The sequence below is a fragment of the Lethenteron reissneri genome, chromosome 2 (genome assembly GCF_015708825.2).
Source record: "Lethenteron reissneri isolate LAM-NWPU_2019-01 chromosome 2, ASM1570882v1, whole genome shotgun sequence".
In the NCBI taxonomy this organism is placed as follows: domain Eukaryota; kingdom Metazoa; phylum Chordata; class Hyperoartia; order Petromyzontiformes; family Petromyzontidae; genus Lethenteron; species Lethenteron reissneri.
The window spans coordinates 6,096,686-6,117,532 of NC_083780.1; the positions used below are offsets into that span (position 1 = coordinate 6,096,686).

At 52.8% G+C, this 20,847-nt stretch overlaps 1 protein-coding gene across 1 annotated transcript; it reads left to right on the top strand.

The window, feature by feature from the left end:
* The first annotated feature begins 394 nt into the window (after positions 1-394).
* Positions 395-20,547, top strand: LOC133341745 (uncharacterized). Its single transcript, XM_061550418.1, has 10 exons — positions 395-598; positions 5,703-7,611; positions 8,403-8,541; positions 9,577-9,758; positions 15,006-15,165; positions 16,431-16,554; positions 17,655-18,426; positions 18,518-18,721; positions 19,427-19,435; positions 20,296-20,547. Exons 2-10 carry the CDS (start codon positions 7,120-7,122, stop codon positions 20,545-20,547), a joined length of 2,334 nt encoding a protein of 777 aa, XP_061406402.1. The 5' UTR covers positions 395-598; positions 5,703-7,119.
* Positions 20,548-20,847: the final 300 nt, after the last annotated feature.

The window sequence follows — 20,847 nt, forward strand, 5'->3', positions numbered from 1 at the left end:
CATATGATTGTAGTTACGGTTGTACTTTATCAATCCCTAATCTCTGCCATTACATACAATGAATCAAAAAAGTGTCAAAAAAAAGTTAAAACATAGCAATGTAATACAATACACTATTAGACATTATTGTAAAAAAATAAATTAAAAAAATCCATCCCATGTGTTAGTGAATTTTTTTTATATTTTAGTCAGGAAATTAGTTTTCAAATTTAGATTTTTTTTCTGGGGCCCCCCCCCCCCCCACACTTCTACCCCCACCCTCTTTCCTCCCTACGCAAGATGGCGACCGAAGTGCGTCACCGAGGGTGACGTCACCAAATAAATGCGCGGTGATTGTCCCCCCCCCTCCACCCCCCGGGGGGCGCGGCCGCTTCACCTCCCGAGTGTGCCCGTGTACTTGCGCGGCCACCGCCATCGTTCCGCGGTGCTCGCGAAAATAAGTCCGCTTCGTGTCCGACGTCAAAATCCTCTCCCGCGGACCCCACAGACCCTGCCCACAGCCGTCACACGTTTGCCGGAACGATCGTCGACTTCTTTAGAAACTTTTGATTTCTTCACGAAACTTTTTTTTTTTTCAAATCGATGTTTTACTCCAGAGGTGAGGAGATGTCGATCACCGCCCCCACCCACCACCCACCACCACCGCGATCGATTCTAATCGATTGGGGCTTAACGATAAGAGATCGATTATTCGCGTCGCGAGTTCGGTTACGTCCGTGTCGCCTTTTTATCTTCTCGTCTCACTCAGCTCGGCTGTTGTCCCCCCCCCCTCATCATCCTCCCCCTCATCCCACATCATCATCTTCCTCGTCCTCATCCTCCTCCTCCTCCCTCATCATCATCATCCTCCATCATCCTCCTCCTCTATCATCCTCCTCCATCCTCCTCCTCTTCCTCCTCCATCATCATCATCCTCCTCCAACCTCCTCCTCCATCATCATCATCCTCCTCCAACCTCCTCCTCCATCATCATCATAATCCTCCATCATCATCATCCTCCAACCCCCTCCTACATCATCCTCCTCCAACCTCCTCCATCATCATCATCCTCCTCCAACCTCCTCCTCCATCATCATCATCCTCCTCCAACCTCCTCCTCCATCATCATCATAATCCTCCATCATCATCATCATCCTCCAACCCCCTCCTACATCATCCTCCTCCAACCTCCTCCTCCATCATCATCATCCTCCTCCAACCTCCTCCTCCATCATCATCATAATCCAGTCCATCATCATCATCATCCTCCAACCCCCTCCTACATCATCATCATCCTCCCCCTCATCCCACATCATCATCTTCCTCGTCCTCATCCTCCTCCTCCTCCCTCATCATCATCATCCTCCATCATCCTCCTCCTCTATCATCCTCCTCCATCCTCCTCCTCCTCTTCCTCCTCCATCATCATCATCCTCCTCCAACCTCCTCCTCCATCATCATCATCCTCCTCCAACCTCCTCCTCCATCATCATCATCCTCCTCCAACCTCCTCCTCCATCATCATCATACTCCTCCATCATCATCATCCTCCAACCCCCTCCTACATCATCCTCCTCCAACCTCCTCCATCATCATCATCCTCCTCCAACCTCCTCCTCCATCATCATCATCCTCCTCCAACCTCCTCCTCCATCATCATCATAATCCTCCATCATCATCATCATCCTCCAACCCCCTCCTACATCATCCTCCTCATCCTCCTACATCATCCTCCTCATCCTCCATCATCCTCATCCTCAATCCTCCATCCTCCTCCTCCATCATCATCATCCTCCTTCATCCTCCTCATCCTCCGCCTCCTCCTCCATCCTCATCCTCATCATCCTCCTTGGCTTCATCGCACGGAGGAGCAGTCGGATCGATGGGGGGGGGGTGCTGTCGACGCGTGATTATCGATTATCGATAACGAGGGCGATGGTGGGGAATGCCTCACAGGGGTTATTCCCCTTATTCTTGTAACAGGGACATTGCGTTTTCAGGTCCAGACGACGTACAGACGTTTCAATACAAGCTGTCTATTTGTGTTTCTACCTTGTGGTGATGGACTTTGTAGGATGAACGTTGAGATTATAAGGGACTCTGTAGGGCACTAATAAGGGGTTGACAGCTATGGAATGAGCAACTTTTGTTTAAAAAGAAATATTTCGCTGGTCATGTCCCAACCGCGTTGTTGTCGCTTAAACCCCGCGGGCAAGGCCCTCTGAGCTGTGCAGATATTTTTCAGAAGCGACCTGGCCACAAATAATAGCTCAACGAAGTGGCTTATCATGTTTCATTTCAGTTTTCAGTTTCATTTATTTGGTATAGCCCTGTGAGCCATTCGGCATCTTGAATCGGGTGCAACCGCAAACAAACAAAAAACTAAAATATGAAAAAGAAACATCTTAAAAATAAATCTTACAAATAAAAGATAATAGAAATAATAATAGAAATAAAATAAATCACTGATTTGTTATTTTATTTCTATTATTATTTCTTTATTTTTACTTACGTGACTTTACCGAAAAAACCTAAGAGTATGAATCCTTGCAGTCACGACAGCTTCAAATCTAGAATTTTAAAGTGGCTGCGAAAACAGAAAAATCCAGGAAAAAACAGCAAAAAATGTTTAGCGGCAGCCAAATAATCTTAAACGCGTTGTGATGTTGATTCTAAATGTGGAAGGAGAAACCTGAGGACCCGGGAGAAAAATCCAAGCGACCACGGAGAAAAATTCAAACTCCAAATACACAGCAGCAGCAGTCAGGGTCGGGAGCGAACCCCGTGACCTCCTGTGTACCAGGCGAGGTAGTCAACATCTCGCCATCTACACACAACGTGGTTGGGGGCTCTTGGTGGCTGTAAAAAAAAGTTGGCTAAGCCGATTCTTACGTCTCGCAAGCCGTCAAATCGGGGTCGCGTGGCGGCAAGGTTATCCTGACGCGAAGAGGGAACGTAAAAAAAATAACCCGTAAAAACAAAGTTTTTCACTATAAATCCTTTATATGCGTGTTCAATGGGCCACAACCCAGCCCACATTGGTCTTTGAAACGGGCGGCTAGAGTCCTCTCGTCCTCTGGCTTGAGATGGCTGCCACCTATGGGTCAGATGATTGTCTGCCAGCATTAAGCAATTGGTAATTAAATATTTTAAAAAATTCCCTGAACAGTGTAACATTTTGGAATTTTTTTTCACTAAAATTAATTGTCACGCAAAACGAGTTTGTGTGGAAAATGTCAGCTCGATTGGATCACGGGAAGTGGGTTAAAAACGACCGAAAGATTTGCACGGTCGTAAGCAAACAAGCACGCAAGCACGCAAGCAAGCAAGCAAGCGAACTTAATATAAAGGATTTAAAAACCCATCCGGGATGAGCAATTAAGGACGAGGGCAGGCATCAGAATTCGTGAACCCGATCAGACGCAGATGGGGTGAACACGCGAGTTCAATGCTGCAAGCTTGCCACTGTCTTGTTAGCACAGTACGTGTGCGACTGAGTTTCGGTTTTCAATGTTTTGAATTTTCAAATACAATTTCGGGTCTTGTTCGCATTATTTCCGTTAGATTGTAATGAAAAATATCTTCTTGCCAACAATAGTGACGTCGCCCAAGGCCACTTGACACCACTTGTGGCAGGAAATTCGCGAAAGTGACGCCGTTATTAAATTAACTGATGGTTTTTGGATCAATTAAACTTTTTTTTGGTATCATCCTAAATTTCGTGTCTGGGCCTAACTTTCGGATTTCGTGAATTAATCAAAAAATTGGGAGCATGTCCCTGCCTTGATTCACATCCATGGTGTTCCTCCAGTTCTCGGTGGCGAGATATTAACTACCTCGCCTGGTATACAGGGGGTAGTGGGTTCTATCCCGACCCTGACGCCTGCTGCTGCTGCTGTATATTTGTAGTTTGCGTGTCTCTCTCTCTACCCCTGGTCGCGTGGATTTTTCTCCGGGTTTTCCTCCACATTTACAAACGTGCGCTTTGAGTATTTGGCTGCTATAAATTCCCACGTGATATGCCACTGCGTTGAGCTATCCCAATTAGAGTCATTTGCAGACGATGTCTCTCGGCATTTCCATGCGATTTGTCCACTTCCTGTTCCACTGTGGGTGTAGGTTTAGCTGTGTTTGCGAGGATTTTTCTCTGGGTCCTCTGGGCTTTCCCTCCGCATTTAAAAACATGCATTGAGATTAGTAATTGGCTGCTATAAATTTCCACATAATAAACCACTTTCTCGAGCTATCATTTATGGCCAGGTCGCTTCTGAAAAAGAGCTAAAAGCTCGGTGGACCTTACCTGGTCAAATAAAAAATTGAAAATAGTAATAGTTATTCCCATCCTGAAATAAGACACAAATTATACCCCAACATCTCCACACCCAGCAGTAAAAAACGGTTACAGCACAGTTGGTCGATTGGTGTCGGTTACTCCCACCTCTGCCAACACGTGTGGCTGATATGGAAGAGTAGGCCAACTACAGTCTAGAGGGGCTCTAGAGCTTTCTCCAGCGAAGGCTTTTCCGCTGTTAGTGGCAGGAGCAAGCAATTGCATCACTTTACCTCTGTGAAGCTTTACTATAGGAGTCTTTAAATAAATATATGATGTGCTGTGGTCTGTGTTCAACTAATCACCTTAGGTTTGGCATGATACTCTGAAGGTTGACTTGGCTTGGTATCATTCCTCTGGGGTCATTGGAGTGAGCACCACTTTGTGTGGGAAGTCAGCGGTGGTCATTCTTCAACGTGTAGAGAGAATGGCCCTCGGAAAATGTTGACTTTTCACCACTGGCTTGGGGCCTGCCGCCAGTGCTGAGAAGTGATGCAGCTCCATTGCCAAAACAAGTGTAGGGGCTTCTGGCAGAGGTCGCAAACGGGTTTTGATTCCTTACCCGTACCCATACCCGGCCGCACCAGGGTCGCAAACGGGTACCCGTACCCGTACCCTACCCGGCTACCCGTACCCGGCCGGGTATCGTGTAGGGTACGGTTACGGGTACCGATTGCGACCTCTGGGATGAAGCCATGTTGCAGGCGCGGGTGGGTTGATTCTAGGAACTAGAATTGTGAGAAGAGACAAGACGTTGGGAAATGAGTGACAAACGGTGACTCACCAGTTACTCACGGCTTACCCGTACCCGTACCCGGCCGGGTACGGGTAGCCGGGTATCGGGTAGGGTACGGGTATCGGGTACCCAATTGCGACCTCTGGCTTCTGGTCTTGCAATGGGGTTCAAATCCGGCAACAGAGTTGACTCGGGCTTGTTATCACCGCTGTGCGCATCATCCCTCTGGTACGAGTAGAACGGCCACCGCCGAATGGATGGAATGAATGCATGGTTCTAGATTTGAGGCTTTCGTGACTGCAAGGATTCATACCCTTAGGTTTTTTGGTAAAGTCACGTAGGTAAAAATAATAATAATCATCAGGTGTAACTGCTTCAGTAAAAATTGTACCACGCTACAGTAATTTTACTGGAGCAGTTACACCTGATGACGGAGGCTTGTGTTGCTTCCGAAACGTCGTGATTTAATTTAGTTATTTTCATTTATTATAATATTTTTTTTACCTACGTGACTTTACCGAAAAAAACCTAAGAATATGAATGCATGGTGCTTGCGTTTAAATCAGGATAGGCTGGGATCCTTTACAAAAAATGTTTGCGGGTCGGCGCGAATGTTTGACCGACAGAAGCGATCTGCCACCGGTTCTCGCATTGCAGAATGTGCGGACGAGGAGCAGCGATCGTAGCGGAGTTGCACGCGGTGGGCCCGGTGGCACGGTGACACGGTGACACGGTGACGGGGGGAGACGGGGCCACCCCCAGGGACAGCGGCTCGTGGGAGTGACGTCGGGAGCGGTCTCCCGTTGCGTCTCCACAGTGCACCACCTTGAGCAACACGATGTTTGCGACCCAAAAAAGAAGGAAAGTTACCTTGTCAATCTCACGTTTTTCCCCAAACGTCAAATATTTTGCAACCGAAAATTTAACAAATTATTTGGCGTTGCTGCCGCCGCTGCTATTGCATTGGCAGCGCTGAACAAGCACAATTAACTAAACATTCAACACAGTCAATAATACCGACCTTCAAAAGAAAAAGTGTATAATTAATCTAAATTAACATTTTATTAGTTGATTTGATATCTTCGCTTCTCTCCCCCTCAAATATAACATCTTGAAAGTCCCGCTCTTTGACATTCGCGTGAATTGTGGTTTTTCAAAAAAAAAATCTATCACCTTATCAAAGTGTTTGTAGATTCCTTTTGCGACTCATCTGAGTTTTTTTTTCTTCTGTTCAGCCTATTGCACATGTTTTAAATAACAAAAACTACAATCGCTATTCGAAAATGTTGAAGACATAAGGGATAACTTAGTTTTTTAAATAAAAACCATTAATAAAGATGTCTAACATTTTATAATTGCAATAATTAAATGGCATTTGTATACAAATGCATATACAACATGTAATTGTTTTAAACAGCACATACTTTTGATTAAATATGAATTTTATTTGAAATATCTTGGTGTAAAAAAACATTTTTCCAGATGCAGCTTTTTCAATTTCCTTCATTTGATGGAATCTTAACTCAAGATGTCATCAAATTAGTTAAATTGCATTTACGATGTATCAGCCTCTTCAATGGACATATTCCATTTAAATATAATAATCAATAGCAACCCACAACAGAACACGAGCAGCAGCAACATTGGTTGCAGCGTTAACAGTAACAGCAATTAGCAGCAATACCAACAACATCACTGACAACAGCAGCAGCAGCATCGTCAACATTGACAATTGCATCTTCGGCAGTGTCGCTGCAGCCTCAGCAGCGGTGAATGCAACAGTAGTGGCAGCAACAGCACCATCCGCCGCCAATGCAACAGCAGAACTGTAACGGCAGCGATATCAGCAATTGCAGCAGCATTCATCATCATCATCGTCAGCATCAACAAGTCGGACCGGCATCGCAAACGGCAGCAGTACTTTCAGCCCCAAAAACATCAGTTACCGTCGACGGCATTGACCCCATTAACAGCAGCAGCAGCAGCAGCCTAATGTGCAATCGTTAACTGCAATCGAAGCGGTGACATCAAGGGAAACGTTCGCTGCGACGAGAGAGAGAGAGGAGCGACAGCGATGTCGGGGGAGGGCGTGCGGGGGATGAGCGTGGAGATGCTCGCGTCCATGCTGGAGAGGGCGGTTCTTGGTGGCAAGGTGGTGGACTCAAGCGGCCGCGGTTGTGGCGGCGGGGGCGGCGGCGCTTGCGAATGCGGCGACGTTGGCGGCGCCGGCAACGACGACATTGCCGACGTCAACAATAGCGGGGTTGATTTTTTTGGTGTTTTCGGCGATGCCGGTGGCGGCGGCGGCGGCGGCGACGATCCTGCAGCTGACGGCGTTAATAGTCCCGCTGACGTTGCCGATGGTCATGCCGAACGTGTTGCCAATCGCGCAAATAGCGTGCCAACCCTGCTCGTGATCGACGGGCGAACTTTCGCCGAGTTCAACAGCTGCCACGTGGCGTCGGCGCTCAACGTGTGCTGCTCCAAGCTGGTGCAGCGGCGGCTGCAGCAGGACAAGGTGTCCGTGTTGGAGCTCGTGCAGCACGCGGCAACGAGCGGGTCTCAGGTGCGCTGACGGAGCTTTCGTGCTCCCCTTGTGTTGAAGAACTCTTCGCGCCTACGGATGCACGGTCGCTCTGTCTCCTCTGAGTGTAGGGGGTCGGCAACCAAAGTAACAAGGAGACTACTTTTTTAGAATTTGGTCAAACAAAACCTCAATATTTCAAGAGCCGCAATGCAAGTGGTGATTACGAGACGGTGTGCTGCTTAATAAATAACGTCACGAAGCGGTCCTTAATGAGCCGCATGCGGCTCTGGAGCCGAGAGGTTGCCGTGCCCTGCTTGAAAGTGTAACAAGTAAACCCGTAAAAACAAAGTTTTTCACTATAAATCCTTTATATGCGTGGCATCGGGGCGGCTAGAGTCCTCTCGTCCTCTGGCTTGAGATGGCTGCCACCTATGGGTCAGATGATTGTCTGGCAGCATTAAACAATTGGTAATTAAATATTTAATTTTCTTTTCCCTAAACAGTGTAAAATTTTGGAATTTTTTTTCACGAAAATGCATTGTCACGCACAACGAGTCTGTGTGCAAAATGTCAGCTCGATTGGATCACGGGAAGTGGGTTAAAAAAACGACCGAAAGATTTGCACGGTCCTAAGCAAGCAAGCAAGCGAACTTAATATAAAGGATTTAAAAACTGAATGAAGTTGAAACGCTTTTTAAATGGCTTCCCGCAAGGGGGCAGCAAAAGAGCTGTAAGGGGTCAGCCAAAGAGCCGCATCTTGGTGGATGTGTAGAGTGTGCAGAGTGTGCGGAGTGTGCAGCGTTGGCCGAGCGGTGTTTGTGGTCACGCAGGTGGAGGCCGGTGGGCGCGTCGTGGTGGTGGTGTACGACCAGCGCTCGCCGTCCGCTGCATCGCTGCCGCCCCACGGCTTCGTGTCCGTGCTGCTGGGGAAGCTCCGTCGGACGTTCTCCGACGTCTACCTCCTCAATGGTGAGAATCCCCTCATCCTAAAAGAGCAAGGCAGTCTGTGGAGTAACTCGATTTGCAACGTGGCGACGTGCTGGCGTGACGTTGTCGTGCGATTTCGTTGGGCCATTTGGAGCCGGGTCCAAAAAACACAAATGGGGGCCGGTAAGGAAGAATCTGTGTGGCTGCCGAATATGGGGACTGAACGCTCACTGAGAGCGTAAATAAGCAACGAAGCGTGCACATTAGACCGGCCAACCGGCCCCTGAATGGACCGGCCCACCGGGCATTGTCCCTATGGACTGCTGCCCTCTGGCCAGTCCGGTCCTGGCTGTGCTTCACAGGCTCAGTCTGCAGTCGCTTCGCCCCAGGGGCCGATGATTGCTTTGTGTTCTCACAGTTTGGTGATTTGCGGGTAATTTCCGCTAACTTTGCGGGTGGCTGTTGGGTAATTATCTCGCTGTGGGTTCGTTTGCTTGGCAGACAAGCGCCATGAATGGGAGGCCTGGAATCGCCCACAAGGTGGCAGTCATGTCCACGTGGGCAAGTCAACAGTGGTTATCCTGTGGATTGCCTGCCTCCACCATAGGAATTAAGATTATCTATAATGGACTCAAGGCTGCAATAAGGGTGGGGATTAGCACTACCTCAAATTATTTTGGAGCAAGAAATCGCCGAATTTTTTGCGTTGTTGAAAGCAGAATTTTGTGTGTGTATCTGTGTGTATGGGGAGTGGTGGTGTAGCGGTTAGCGCGCTGCGCTACGAACCCGGCGACTCAAGTTCGATTCCTGCTCACGGCCAACACCAGTAACAAATATCTGAACCGGTCCTGGGCCTCCCCTAGGTCGACTCAGCCTCAAATGAGTACCCAGTGCAGTGTTGAAACATCGCCACAAGGGAGACAAAGGCGGCCGGGCGTGGTGTTCGCCACCCCACCCGCCTCGTGTACCGTTCCGGCCTTCATAGGTACTGCTTGCTAGCAGCACTTGCCCCAACAGTCTGTTAAGGCTATACGGGGGGGGGATCTTTGTCTTTGTGTGTGCGCTGCATGTGTGCAGGTGGATTTGCTGCATTTCAGCTGCTGTTCCCGCAGCTGTGTGAGAACGCTAGCCGCGTGGACACTCGCACGCCACCTCTTGCGCAGCCCGTGTCCAGCCCTTCGTTGCACCTTCGCGACACTGGTCCGACCTGCATCTTGCCCTACCTCTACCTCGGCTCTCAGCGTGACGTCCTCAACAAGGCAAGTGGCTGAAAACCTCACTCATGAATGTAAACGAGACAGACCTCTGGAGCACCTTGATTAGGAATGCTGCCTTGGTGTTGGCGATATCCTGACATATTTGGTCATTGGCTGTGTTGGGTGGAGTAGGCTTTACGGCACACATATTACTTACGCGACATGACACATTAAATTAAATACGAATCGAAGTGTTGGTCGGGAATGCCCGCATGTTAGTAAACTCATCCACTTTCCTGTATCCTCGCCATACATAATCAGAATATTTATTTATAGTGCAGGAATCCGATGAGCTATGAAGCTATTTTTAAATCCTTTATATTAAGTTCGCTTGCTTGCTTGCTTGCCTGCTTTCGTGCTTGCTTGCTTGCTTAGGACCGTGCAAATCTTTCGGTCGTTTTTTAACCCACTTCCCGTGATCCAATCGAGCTGACATTTTGCACACAGACTCGTTGTGCGAGACAATTAATGTTCGTGAAATTTTTTTCCCAAAATTTTACACTGTTTAGGGAAAACAAATTAAATATTTAATTACCAATTGCTTAATACTGGCAGACAATCATCTGACCCATAGGTGGCAGCCATCTCAAGCCAGAGGACGAGAGGACTCTAGCCGCCACGCATATAAAGGATTTAGAGTGAAAAACTTTGTTTTTACGGGTTTACTTATTCACAGATGTTCAGTAGGGGCACCTTGTAAGAACGTTACAACAACGAAGAGTGCCAAAACACGGTAGTAGTGCAAAGTACGAGATAAGCAAACATATCACCCAAACGCAACTCAAACGAAACCATCCCCATCCTACCAGGCAATGCCCCACTGAGGTATCAACTTATTTTCAGAAGCGACCTGGCCACAAATGATAGCTCAACAAAGTAGGCCATCATTTGGACATTTATAGCGCCAAAATAATCTCAATCATCTCAATGCATGTTTTTAAAGGCAGAGGAAAAACCGGAGGACCTGGAGAAGAAATCCTCGAGACCACAGGGAGAACATGCAAGCTCCGAATATAGAGGAGTCGGGGGGTCGGGATCGAACCCCCGACCTCCCGCATCCTGGGCGAAGTAGTTAACATCAATTATAGATTCGAAGCTTTCGTGACTGCAAGGATTCATACTCTTAGGTTTTTTCGGTAAAGTCACGTAGGTAAAAAATAAAATAAAAAGTTAATAAAAGTAATAATGGAAATAAAATAAAATAATAAATCACATTTTTATTATTTTATTTCCATTATTACTTTTATTAACTTTAAATTTTATTTTTTACCTACGTGACTTTACCGAAAAAACCTAAGAGTGTAGTTAACATCACACCACCGTGGCCCAATTGTTGACAATAAGAGTTACGCTGCGTCTTATTTCTCCAAACCTGAGAGTGTACACAGAGGCGTATGTATTTGTGCGTGCCTTGGTATTCACACAAAGGAAAGTGGTCACTACGAACCCGGCCACCCGAGTTAAATTCCCGCCCACGGCCGACACCATTGACGAATATCTGAACCGATGTTGGGCCTCCCCCAGATCGACTCAGCCTTAAACGAGCACCTTGTGCGGTGTACCAACGTCAGCATAGTGGAGACAATGTCAGCTGTGCGTGGTGCTGGCCATCCACATGCCTTCGTGTGGCGTGCCGGTCTTAACAAGTGCTCGCAAACAGCAGCACTTGGCCCCAACGGTCTTATAAAGGCTATACAGGAGGGGATCTTTGTCTTTATACTCTTAGGTTTTTTCGGTAAAGTCACGTAGGTAACATAATAATAATAAAATAAAAATTTATGAAAAGAACTAAATTAAACCACGACGTTTCGGAGGCAACACAAGTCTTCGTCTTCAGGTGGGACCGTCGCAGCTAAATTTACTGTATTAAGTGAAGAGAAATCCAAGAGACAAGATCTTATATACTGGTTAAGGGGAGGGGGGAGGAGCTTATCTACATGTGTCAGTCAGGGACTGGGAGGGTGGGGCTAGAAGGGAAGGTGGGCGGGGCTAGAAGGGGGGGTGGGGCGGGGCTAGAAGGGAAGGTGGGCGGGGCTAGAAGGGGGAAGTGGGCGGGGCTAGAAGGGGGAAGTGGGGCGGGGCTAGAAGGGGGAAGTGGGCGGGGCTAGAAGGGAAGGTGGGCGGGGCTAGAAGGGGGAAGTGGGCGGGGCTAGAAGGGGAGGTGGGCGGGGCTAGAAGGGGGAAGTGGGCGGGGCTAGAAGGGAAGGTGGGCGGGGCTAGAAGGGGAGGTGGGCGGGGCTAGAAGGGGGAGGGTGGGCGGGGCTAGAAGGGGAGGTGGGCGGGGCTAGAAAGGGAGGTGGGGCGGGGCTAGAAGGGGAGGTGGGCGGGGCTAGAAGGGGGAAGTGGGCGGGCTAGAAGGGGGAAGTGGGCGGGGCTAGAAGGGGAAGTGGGCGGGGCTAGAAGGGGAGGTGGGCGGGGCTAGAAGGGGGAAGTGGGCGGGGCTAGAAGGGGGAGGTGGGCGGGCTAGAAGGGGGAAGTGGGCGGGGCTAGAAGGGAAGGTGGGCGGGGCTAGAATGGAAGGTGGGCGGGGCTAGAGGGGAAGATGGGCGGGGCTAGAAGGGAAGGTGGGCGGGGCTAGAGGGGAGAGGGGGCGGGGCTAGAAGGGTAGGAGGTGGGCGGGGCTAGAAGGGGAAGGTGGGCGGGGCTAGAAGGGAAGTGGGCGGGGCTAGAAGGGAAGTGGGCGGGGCTAGAAGGGAAGGGGGCGGGGCTAGAAGGGAGGGGGGCGGGGCTAGAAGGGGAGGGGGGCGGGCTAGAAGGGGAGGGGGCGGGGCTAGAAGGGGAGGGGGCGGGGCTAGAAGGGAAGTGGGCGGGGCTAGAAGGGAAGGCGGGCGGGGCTAGAAGGGGAGGGGGCGGGGCTAAAGGGAAGTGGGCGGGGCTAGAAGGGGAGGTGGGCGGGGCTAGAAGGGGAGGGGGGGGGCTAGAAGGGGAGGTGGGCGGGGCTAGAAGGGAAGGTGGGCGGGGCTAGAAGGGAGGTGGGCGGGGCTAGAAGGGGAAGGTGGGCGGGGCTAGAAGGGAAGGTGGGCGGGGCTAGAAGGGAAGGTGGGCGGGGCTAGAAGGGAAGGTGGGCGGGGCTAGAAGGGGAAGTGGGCGGGGCTAGAAGGGAAGGTGGGCGGGGCTAGAAGGGGAGGTGGGCGGGGCTAGAAGGGGAGGTGGGCGGGGCTAGAAGGGGAAGGTGGGCGGGGCTAGAAGGGAAGGTGGGCGGGGCTAGAAGGGGAAGGTGGGCGGGGCTAGAAGGGGAGGTGGGCGGGGCTAGAAGGGAAGGTGGGCGGGGCTAGGGGGAAGGTGGGCGGGGCTAGAAGGGGAAGGTGGGCGGGGCTAGAAGGGAAGGGGCGGGGCTAGAAGGGAAGGTGGGCGGGGCTAGAAGGGGAAGGTGGGCGGGGCTAGAAGGGAAGGGGGCGGGGCTAGAAGGGGAAGGGGGCGGGGCTAGAAGGGAAGGTGGGCGGGGCTAGAAGGGGAGGGGGGCGGGGCTAGAAGGGAAGGGGGCGGGGCTAGAAGGGGAAGGGGGCGGGGCTAGAAGGGGAAGGTGGGCGGGGCTAGAAGGGGAAGGTGGGCGGGGCTAGAAGGGAAGGTGGGCGGGGCTAGAAGGGAAGGTGGGCGGGGCTAGAAGGGAAGGTGGGCGGGGCTAGAAGGGAGGTGGGCGGGGCTAGAAGGGAAGGTGGGCGGGGCTAGAAGGGAAGGTGGGCGGGGCTAGAAGGGAAGGTGGGCGGGGCTAGAAGGGAAGGTGGGCGGGGCTAGAAGGGAAGGTGGGCGGGGCTAGAAGGAAGGTGGGCGGGGCTAGAAGGGAAGGTGGGCGGGGCTAGAAGGGGAAGGTGGGCGGGGCTAGAAGGGAAGGTGGGCGGGGCTAGAAGGGAAGGTGGGCGGGGCTAGAAGGGAAGGTGGGCGGGGCTAGAAGGGAAGGTGGGCGGGGCTAGAAGGAAGGTGGGCGGGGCTAGAAGGGAAGGTGGGCGGGGCTAGAAGGAAGGTGGGCGGGGCTAGAAGGGAAGGTGGGCGGGGCTAGAAGGGAAGGTGGGCGGGGCTAGAAGGGAAGTGGGCGGGGCTAGAAGGGAAGTGGGCGGGGCTAGAAGGGAGGTGGGCGGGGCTAGAAGGGAAGGTGGGCGGGGCTAGAAGGGGAAGGTGGGCGGGGCTAGAAGGGGAAGTGGGCGGGGCTAGAAGGGGGGGGGCGGGGCTAGAAGGGGAGTGGGCGGGGCTAGAAGGGAAGGTGGGGGGGGCTAGAAGGGAAGTGGGCGGGGCTAGAAGGGAAGGTGGCGGGGCTAGACGGGAAGGTGGGCGGGCTAGATAGAAGGGGAAGTGGGCGGGGCTAGAAGGGAAGGTGGGCGGGGCTAGAAGGGAAGGTGGTCGGGGCTAGAAGGGAAGTGGCGGGGCTAGAAGGGGAGGTGGGCGGGGCTAGAAGGGAAGGTGGGCGGGCTATGAAGAGGAAGTGGGCGGGGCTAGAAGGGAAGTGGGCGGGGCTAGAAGGGAGGTGGGCGGGGGCTAGAAGAGGACGTGGGCGGGGCTAGAAGGGAAGGTGGGCGGGGCTAGAAGGGGAGGTGGTCGGGGCTAGAAGGGAAGGTGGGCGGGGCTTAGAAGAGGGAAGGTGGTCGGGGCTAGAAGGGACGGTGGGCGGGGCTAGAAGAGGAAGGTGGGCGGGGCTAGAAGGGAAGGTGGGCGGGGCTAGAAGGGGAGGTGTGTCGGGGCAGAAGGGAAGGTGGGCGGGGTAGAAGAGGAGGTGGTCGGGGTAGAAGGGAAGGTGGGCGGGGCTAGAAGGGAAGGTGGGCGGGGCTAGAAGGGAGGTGGGCGGGGCTAGAAGGGAGGTGTGGCGGGGCTAGAAGGGAAGGTGGCGGGGCTAGAAGGGAAGGTGGCGGGGCTAGAAGGGAAGGTGGGCGGGGCTAGAAGGGAAGGTGGGCGGGGCTAGAAGGGAAGGTGGGCGGGGCTAGAAGGGAAGGTGGGCGGGGCTAGAAGGGAAGTGGGCGGGGCTAGAAGGGAGGTGGCGGGGCTAGAAGGGAAGTGGGCGGGCTAGAAGGGAGGTGGCGGGCTAGAAGGGAGGTGGTCGGGGCTAGAAGGGAAGGGGCGGGTCTAGAAGGGGAGGTGGGCGGGGCTAGAAGAGGGGTCAAGTGAAGAACCTCCACAGGGATTACGGCCGATGTTGGCTTCCAAAACCAATTTTATTTTATTATTATTTTTTTTACCTACGTGACTTTACCGAAAAAACCTAAGAGTATGAATCCTTGTCTTTGTGTGCAACCCCCCCCCCCCCCCGCATGCTCACCGCAGGAGGTGATGCTGCAGAGCGGCATTACACACGTGCTGAACGCGAGCGTCGGCTGCCCGCGACCGGACTTCATCCCCGAGGGGAACTTCCTGCGCGTGCCGGTGCACGACAGCTACTGCGAGAAGATCCTGCCCTGGCTCGATTGCACGGCAAACTTCATCGGTGAGCACGTGACCCACATCTCGCCCCCCCCACTAATAAAAAAAAATCATGACCCTTAGTGCGGCTCGGCTGGATGGCATATCTCATGCGGCACAGTGGCGAGATGTTAACTCCCTCGCCTGTTATACAGGAGGTTGTGGTTTCGATCCCGGCCCTGACGCCTGCTGTATATTTGGAGTTTGCGTCTCTCTCTCTCACTCTTGTCATCATCACGGTGGCTAGGAGATGTTAACTACCTTGCCTGGTATACAGGAGGTTGTGGTTTCGATCCCGGCCCTGACGCCTGCTGTATATATGGAGTTTGCATGTCTCTCTCTCTCCTCGCGTGGTTTTTCTCTCCGGGTCCTCCAGTTTTCCCCTCCACATTTAGAATTAATGTCGCTGCTATACATTTCTATGTGATAAGCCACACGGTTGGGCTATCATTCTGGCCAGGTCGCTTCTGAAAAAGAGCTATATAGCTCCGTGGGCCTTACCTGGTACATGTTGTTTATGTCGTTTATTGTGAAATTTTGGTCACAGTTCCTATGATCACTGTTACATTGCTTTTATGGCTTTATTTTGGTGATTTCGAAAAAAAATTGGTTTGGCCATGTTTGTTTGTTGTAGTACGGAGTGTGGTTGTTGTTGTTGTTGTTTGACTTGCATCCCACTGGGATTTTTGCACACAGCGTTGGTGTACGGTGCTTTTTTTCTGGAAGACTTTGCAGTTTTTTCCTGGATTTTTCTTTTTGCGCATAGTCACTTTAAGATGTTTCCTTGTTCATGTTTTTGTTTTTTGTTTGTTGCGGTTGCACCCGATTCAAGAGAGCCGAATGGCTCACAGGGCTATACCAAATAAATGAAACTGAAATGAAACTGAAAACCTGGTAAGATAAAAAATAGTTTAAATTTACTTTAAATGTCATGGCCGATGCAAAGTGCGAGTGCTCACATGAGTTCTGGAGGTCCCGACTGCCCGGTGCTTTTCAGCGGTGACACGCGCACGCACAGCCTCAATCCTAGTCGATGTCAGAATCCGAATCGGCAAATATTTATTAGTACTGGAGGAATCCAACGAGCGAGAAGCTCTTTTTTATCCGCAGACTTCCAGTAGGGGCACGGGCTCAGAGCGTTACAGCAACAAACAATACGAAAACACGCTGGGAGCGCAAAGTATATGAAACGTAAACAAATCGCTTAAAATATATATTCGTGTGTGTCTGCGTGTGCGTGCCTGGCTGCCCCTCCCTCCCCCCACCACACGACCCGCTTTGCGCTCTTAGAGGGCGTGCGTGAGCGCGGGAGCCGCGTGCTGGTCCACTGCCTCGCCGGGATATCGCGCTCGGCCACCGTTGCGATCGCGTACGTCATGCGCTGCAAGCGCCTCTCATCGGACGACGCCTACAGGTCCTGCCGACTCACCCCGCTCGCTCCGCCCCCCTCCCGCCCTCACCGCCTCCCCCACGTACCCCCCTCCACTCGCTCACCAATCCGTTTATTACTCACCTGATGGCTGGCTCACTCGCCCACGCTCGTACTCGTTGATGACGAGCGTCGCGTGGGTTGAAGACATGGAGGGAAATTAGGTGGGTATTGTGACTTCCCTGGCTGGTGAGTTTTTGTAAGAGACGGCCGTTCAACTCTGCCCAAAGCGTTACTTTTATGCAGGCGTCGATTTTTGGTTTGTTCGCTCCGTGAAATGTATCGCGGCATTTTGTCTTGGGTAAAATGAGATTGGGGCTGTTGAGCATGTTATGGGGGGAAGAGCGTGGTACGTGGTTGGCAGGCTCAGGCGGTGGTTAACGGCACTAGCAACACATTTCAGCGGGCACCAGACATTTATGTATGGTTATAAACAAGCAACTGTGTACCTTTGCATGGAAAAAGAACGAGGAACAGGAAAGGGAATATAGAATCAGAATCTTTGTTTTAGACTGGAAGAATCCGACAAGCCATGAAGGTATTTTTCACGGATGTCCATTAGGGGCACGGGGTCAGAAGGTTATACCAACAAACACGGTAGGAGTGCAAAGTAGAGAAAAGATAAACAAGTTACTAAATACAAATTAAAAAAAGTGTATCAGTACAAATTGTACAAGTACATGAATTCATGCCGAGAGAGTGACAGGGAAATAAGAGGAAAAATTACGGATGAGGAACGGACAAAAACAGGAGTGGTGGGTCAGGAGAGATGGGGATAGGGAAGACGAGGCTGGGCAAGGGCCTCGACGCTGTCCGGAGCAGCGTGTCTTCACAGGGGAGAGGGGAGGGATTCAGATTAGAAGTGGCTACACACAAGGCACGTGATGTACGGCAAGGCTCGAGCCGATTTAGACGAATAAATGTCCGTGTAAACATCCGCCCTCTCCATTCAGTGTATATCTCGAGCGCCTTCCAGCAGCAAACTCGCTGTCCTGTTAAGTTCAGTTTAGCGCAGGGAGGAAGATTCTCGGCGCGTCACACGTCGACAGGAGCTGACGCTCGGTGCTCTGTGTGTATGTGTGTAGGTTTGTAAAGGAGAAGCGCCCATCGATTTCACCCAACTTCAACTTCCTGGGGCAGCTGCTGGAGTACGAGCGTGAGCTGGGCACAAACCTCCACGTCCAGCAGCAGCAACAGCAGCAGCAGCAGCACCAGCAGCAGCAACAGCACCAGCAGCAGCAAGTCCATCAACAGCAGGAGCAACAGCAACATTCCTCACACACATTGCACAGAACACAATTTCAGCATTACCTACAACTGCACCAGCAGCAGCAGCAACAGAAACTCCACGGGCAGCTGCGGCAGCAAACGTCGCTCCAGACGCAGCTGCCGCACAGCGGGCAAAGCCCGTTGCCTTGCCAACAGCAGCAGCAGCATCAGCAGAAGTCGAACCAAGAACCGCGGTCAGCAGCGTCGACGTCGACTTGGTCAGGGCAGCTCGGTCAGCGGCCCGGCACAGCGGGCGCCTCGACGGCGACGGCGCGGGGGGGCGACGCGGACGCTGCAGGCGACGGCGCCGCTCTGTGCTCACGACGCGAGTGGGGCGGGGAGGGGGAGCCAGCAGCAGCGGCGGCGGCGGCGGCCCTCTGCCTCGACATCCACTTGCCCGTGACCCCCTCGACGTTTGCGCAGCCGCAGAAGCGAAAGCAGCCAACGACGAAGCATTTCTCGCCAGTCATGGAGAACCCGGATTCGCCACTCGAGAGGACAGAGAGCGCCGAGCCCAGCGCGGACACGCGCGTGAGCACGCAGCCACCGATGGGCACGGAGACGCCGACGGGCGCGTGGTGTGAAGAGGCAAGCGGGCGCACACGCGGGCAAGCGGGTGGAAGCGAATGAGCGAACGCGAGACTCCGCGGAGCCACGTTTGCCGAGCGCTCCGATCCAGAGGAGCTGCAGCGTGGAGGACTACCTCGCCACGGGGCTGTTGCTGGGCATCACGTCCGGCGCGCACGGACAGCCGTGCCTCCACCAGCATTTGCTGCAACACCGCTACTACTACCGCCAGCTCGGCCTGTGGGCCCACGCGCCGTCCGTGCCCTCGCTGACTGGGCCGTGGGATCCCAAAGTGGAGCTCCGCCGGAGGGACAAGGTGCGCTTGTGTGTTAGCGCGTAGCCTTTGTAAAGAACAGTGTTGACCGCATTCCGATTCCTCACTCTGACCACAACCATAGCCTTCAATATTCTAATTATTTTTATTTTACTAGATAAGGCCCACTGAGCTATATAATACCTATTTGTCAGACGCAACCTGGCCACAAATGATAGCTCAACGACGCGGCTTACTATCATGTGGAAATTTATAGCAGCCAAATACGCTAAACGCGTGATGCTGATTATAAATGTGGAGGTACAAACTGGAGGACCTGGAGAAAAATCCACGCGACCACAGGGAGAACATGCAAACTCCAAATATACAGGCGTCAGGGTCGGGATCGAACCGACGACCTCCTGCATAATATAACTTGCGCACCACCGATAGTTCACGTACAGACTCCTCTCTTCTGCTTGTGACTGACTTTCAACCGTGAACCTGATCTGGTTTTAACCATACTGGCACGTGTTGTCGACCGCCTGTGCACTCCAATCATTGTGCTGGGCACGGTGGCCAGGATCACTCTTAGTTCATTGTTTTGGGAGGCTGGTGTTGGTGGATGGAACAGAGATTCGTTTGTGTCGCACACCTACCGTTAGGAAAGAGAGAGATTCCTGTCAGGAGAAATGCAGCTAGTCGGCTGCTGAACTGTGTTGACTCTTGAGTGTCATCCCCTTGTATGCGTGGGTTCTCTCCGCTCAGGTTTCCTCGGTAAGGGGTCGGGAAAACCTCACTGGGAGATTTTGTGAGGCCTCTTCTGTGGGTTAAACGATATTAGCAGGTCACACCCAAATGACGGGGGAGTGTTTGCCCAGTGGTTAGTGCACTGGTCTAAGCACCCAGCAACCCGAGTTCGATTCTCGGCCATGGGAAAAGATACCTAAATTGGGCCTGGGTCCCAAGTTCACAAAACCTGCACTGACGAGCGTGATGAAGCTTGGTTAAAAACCTTGATTTTCACACACAGCATCGGGACAGTGGCTTGACAAAAGGCCAGAGGTCGCAATCGGGTACCCGATACCCGTACCCTACCCAATACCCGGCTACCCGTACCCAGGCGGGTACGGGTACCCGTTTGCGACCCTGGTGCGGCCGGGTACGGGTAGGCCGTGAGTCACTGGTAAGTAACCGTTTGTCACTCATTTCCCAACGTCTTGTCTCTTCTCACAATTCAAGTTTCTAGAATCAACCCACCCGCGCCTGCAACATGGCTTCATCCCAGAGGTCGCAATCGGGTACCCGTACCTACCCGATTCCCGGCCGGGTACGGGTAGCCGGGTATCGGGTACGGGTAAGGGTACCCGATTGGGACCCTGGTGCGGCCGGGTACGGGTAGCCGGGTATCGGGTAGGGTACGGGTACGGGTACCCGATTGGGACCCTGGTGCGGCCGGGTACGGGTAAGGAATCAAAACCCGTTTGCGACCTCTGCAAAGGGCCTTAAATTAAATTCGTAGTTACTTGAACTTAAACCGTAACCCCTAACACGAACGCTTAACCATAGCCATGGTCAAACCGTGACATCTGTACCTCAACACCGCGTGTCCTGTTGTCCTCTCCCCCCACTTGCAGGCGTTGGACGGCCGCGGATCGCGCCGAAGCTGGCACGAGGAGACACTCCTTGAGAAGCAGCGGCTTGCCCGGCGCAGCTGCCAGATGGAGTTTGAGGGCTCGGCGCGCCTCTTCCTCGCCGCCGCCTCCTCCTCCTCGTCCTCCTCTGCCTCGTCCTCTGCTCCCAGCTCCACCTCGCCGCTTTCCGCGCACGACCCGATGCCCAAGCGCGCCAGCTTTTCCGGCAGCGCCGAGCTAGTCCAGGTGTCCTGAGGTTGGCGTCGGCTAAACTTTCGTCCGCCGATTTTCCCACCCGTGTTGGATCCCGATTGGCCGTGCACCGTCGATCAACTCTGCGTTTTAGCCCGATGCTTGGCCCCGATCACCCCCTCCGGCTTTCAGCTTCTCCCTCCTGCAAATCCTGCTCACGGAGTGGCGAGCGGATGGCCTTGAAGCGTCCACGCGGGAGCGGCCGTCGATCAGCCCGAGGACCTCGCGGCGACGGTCGGAGAGGATCCGCACGTTGCCTTAATGCATCGGGGGACTGACCATCCTCGAATTAATTTGCGTATC

Coding starts and splice junctions, on each gene's coding strand:
- LOC133341745 (XM_061550418.1), top strand. CDS start 7,120: ATGTCGGGGGAGGGCGTGCGGGGGATGAGCGTGGAGATGCTCGCGTCC. Junction 8,542..9,576: donor CGACGTCTACCTCCTCAATG/GTGAGAATCCCC, acceptor GCATGTGTGCAG/GTGGATTTGCTGCATTTCAG. Junction 9,759..15,005: donor AGCGTGACGTCCTCAACAAG/GCAAGTGGCTGA, acceptor TGCTCACCGCAG/GAGGTGATGCTGCAGAGCGG.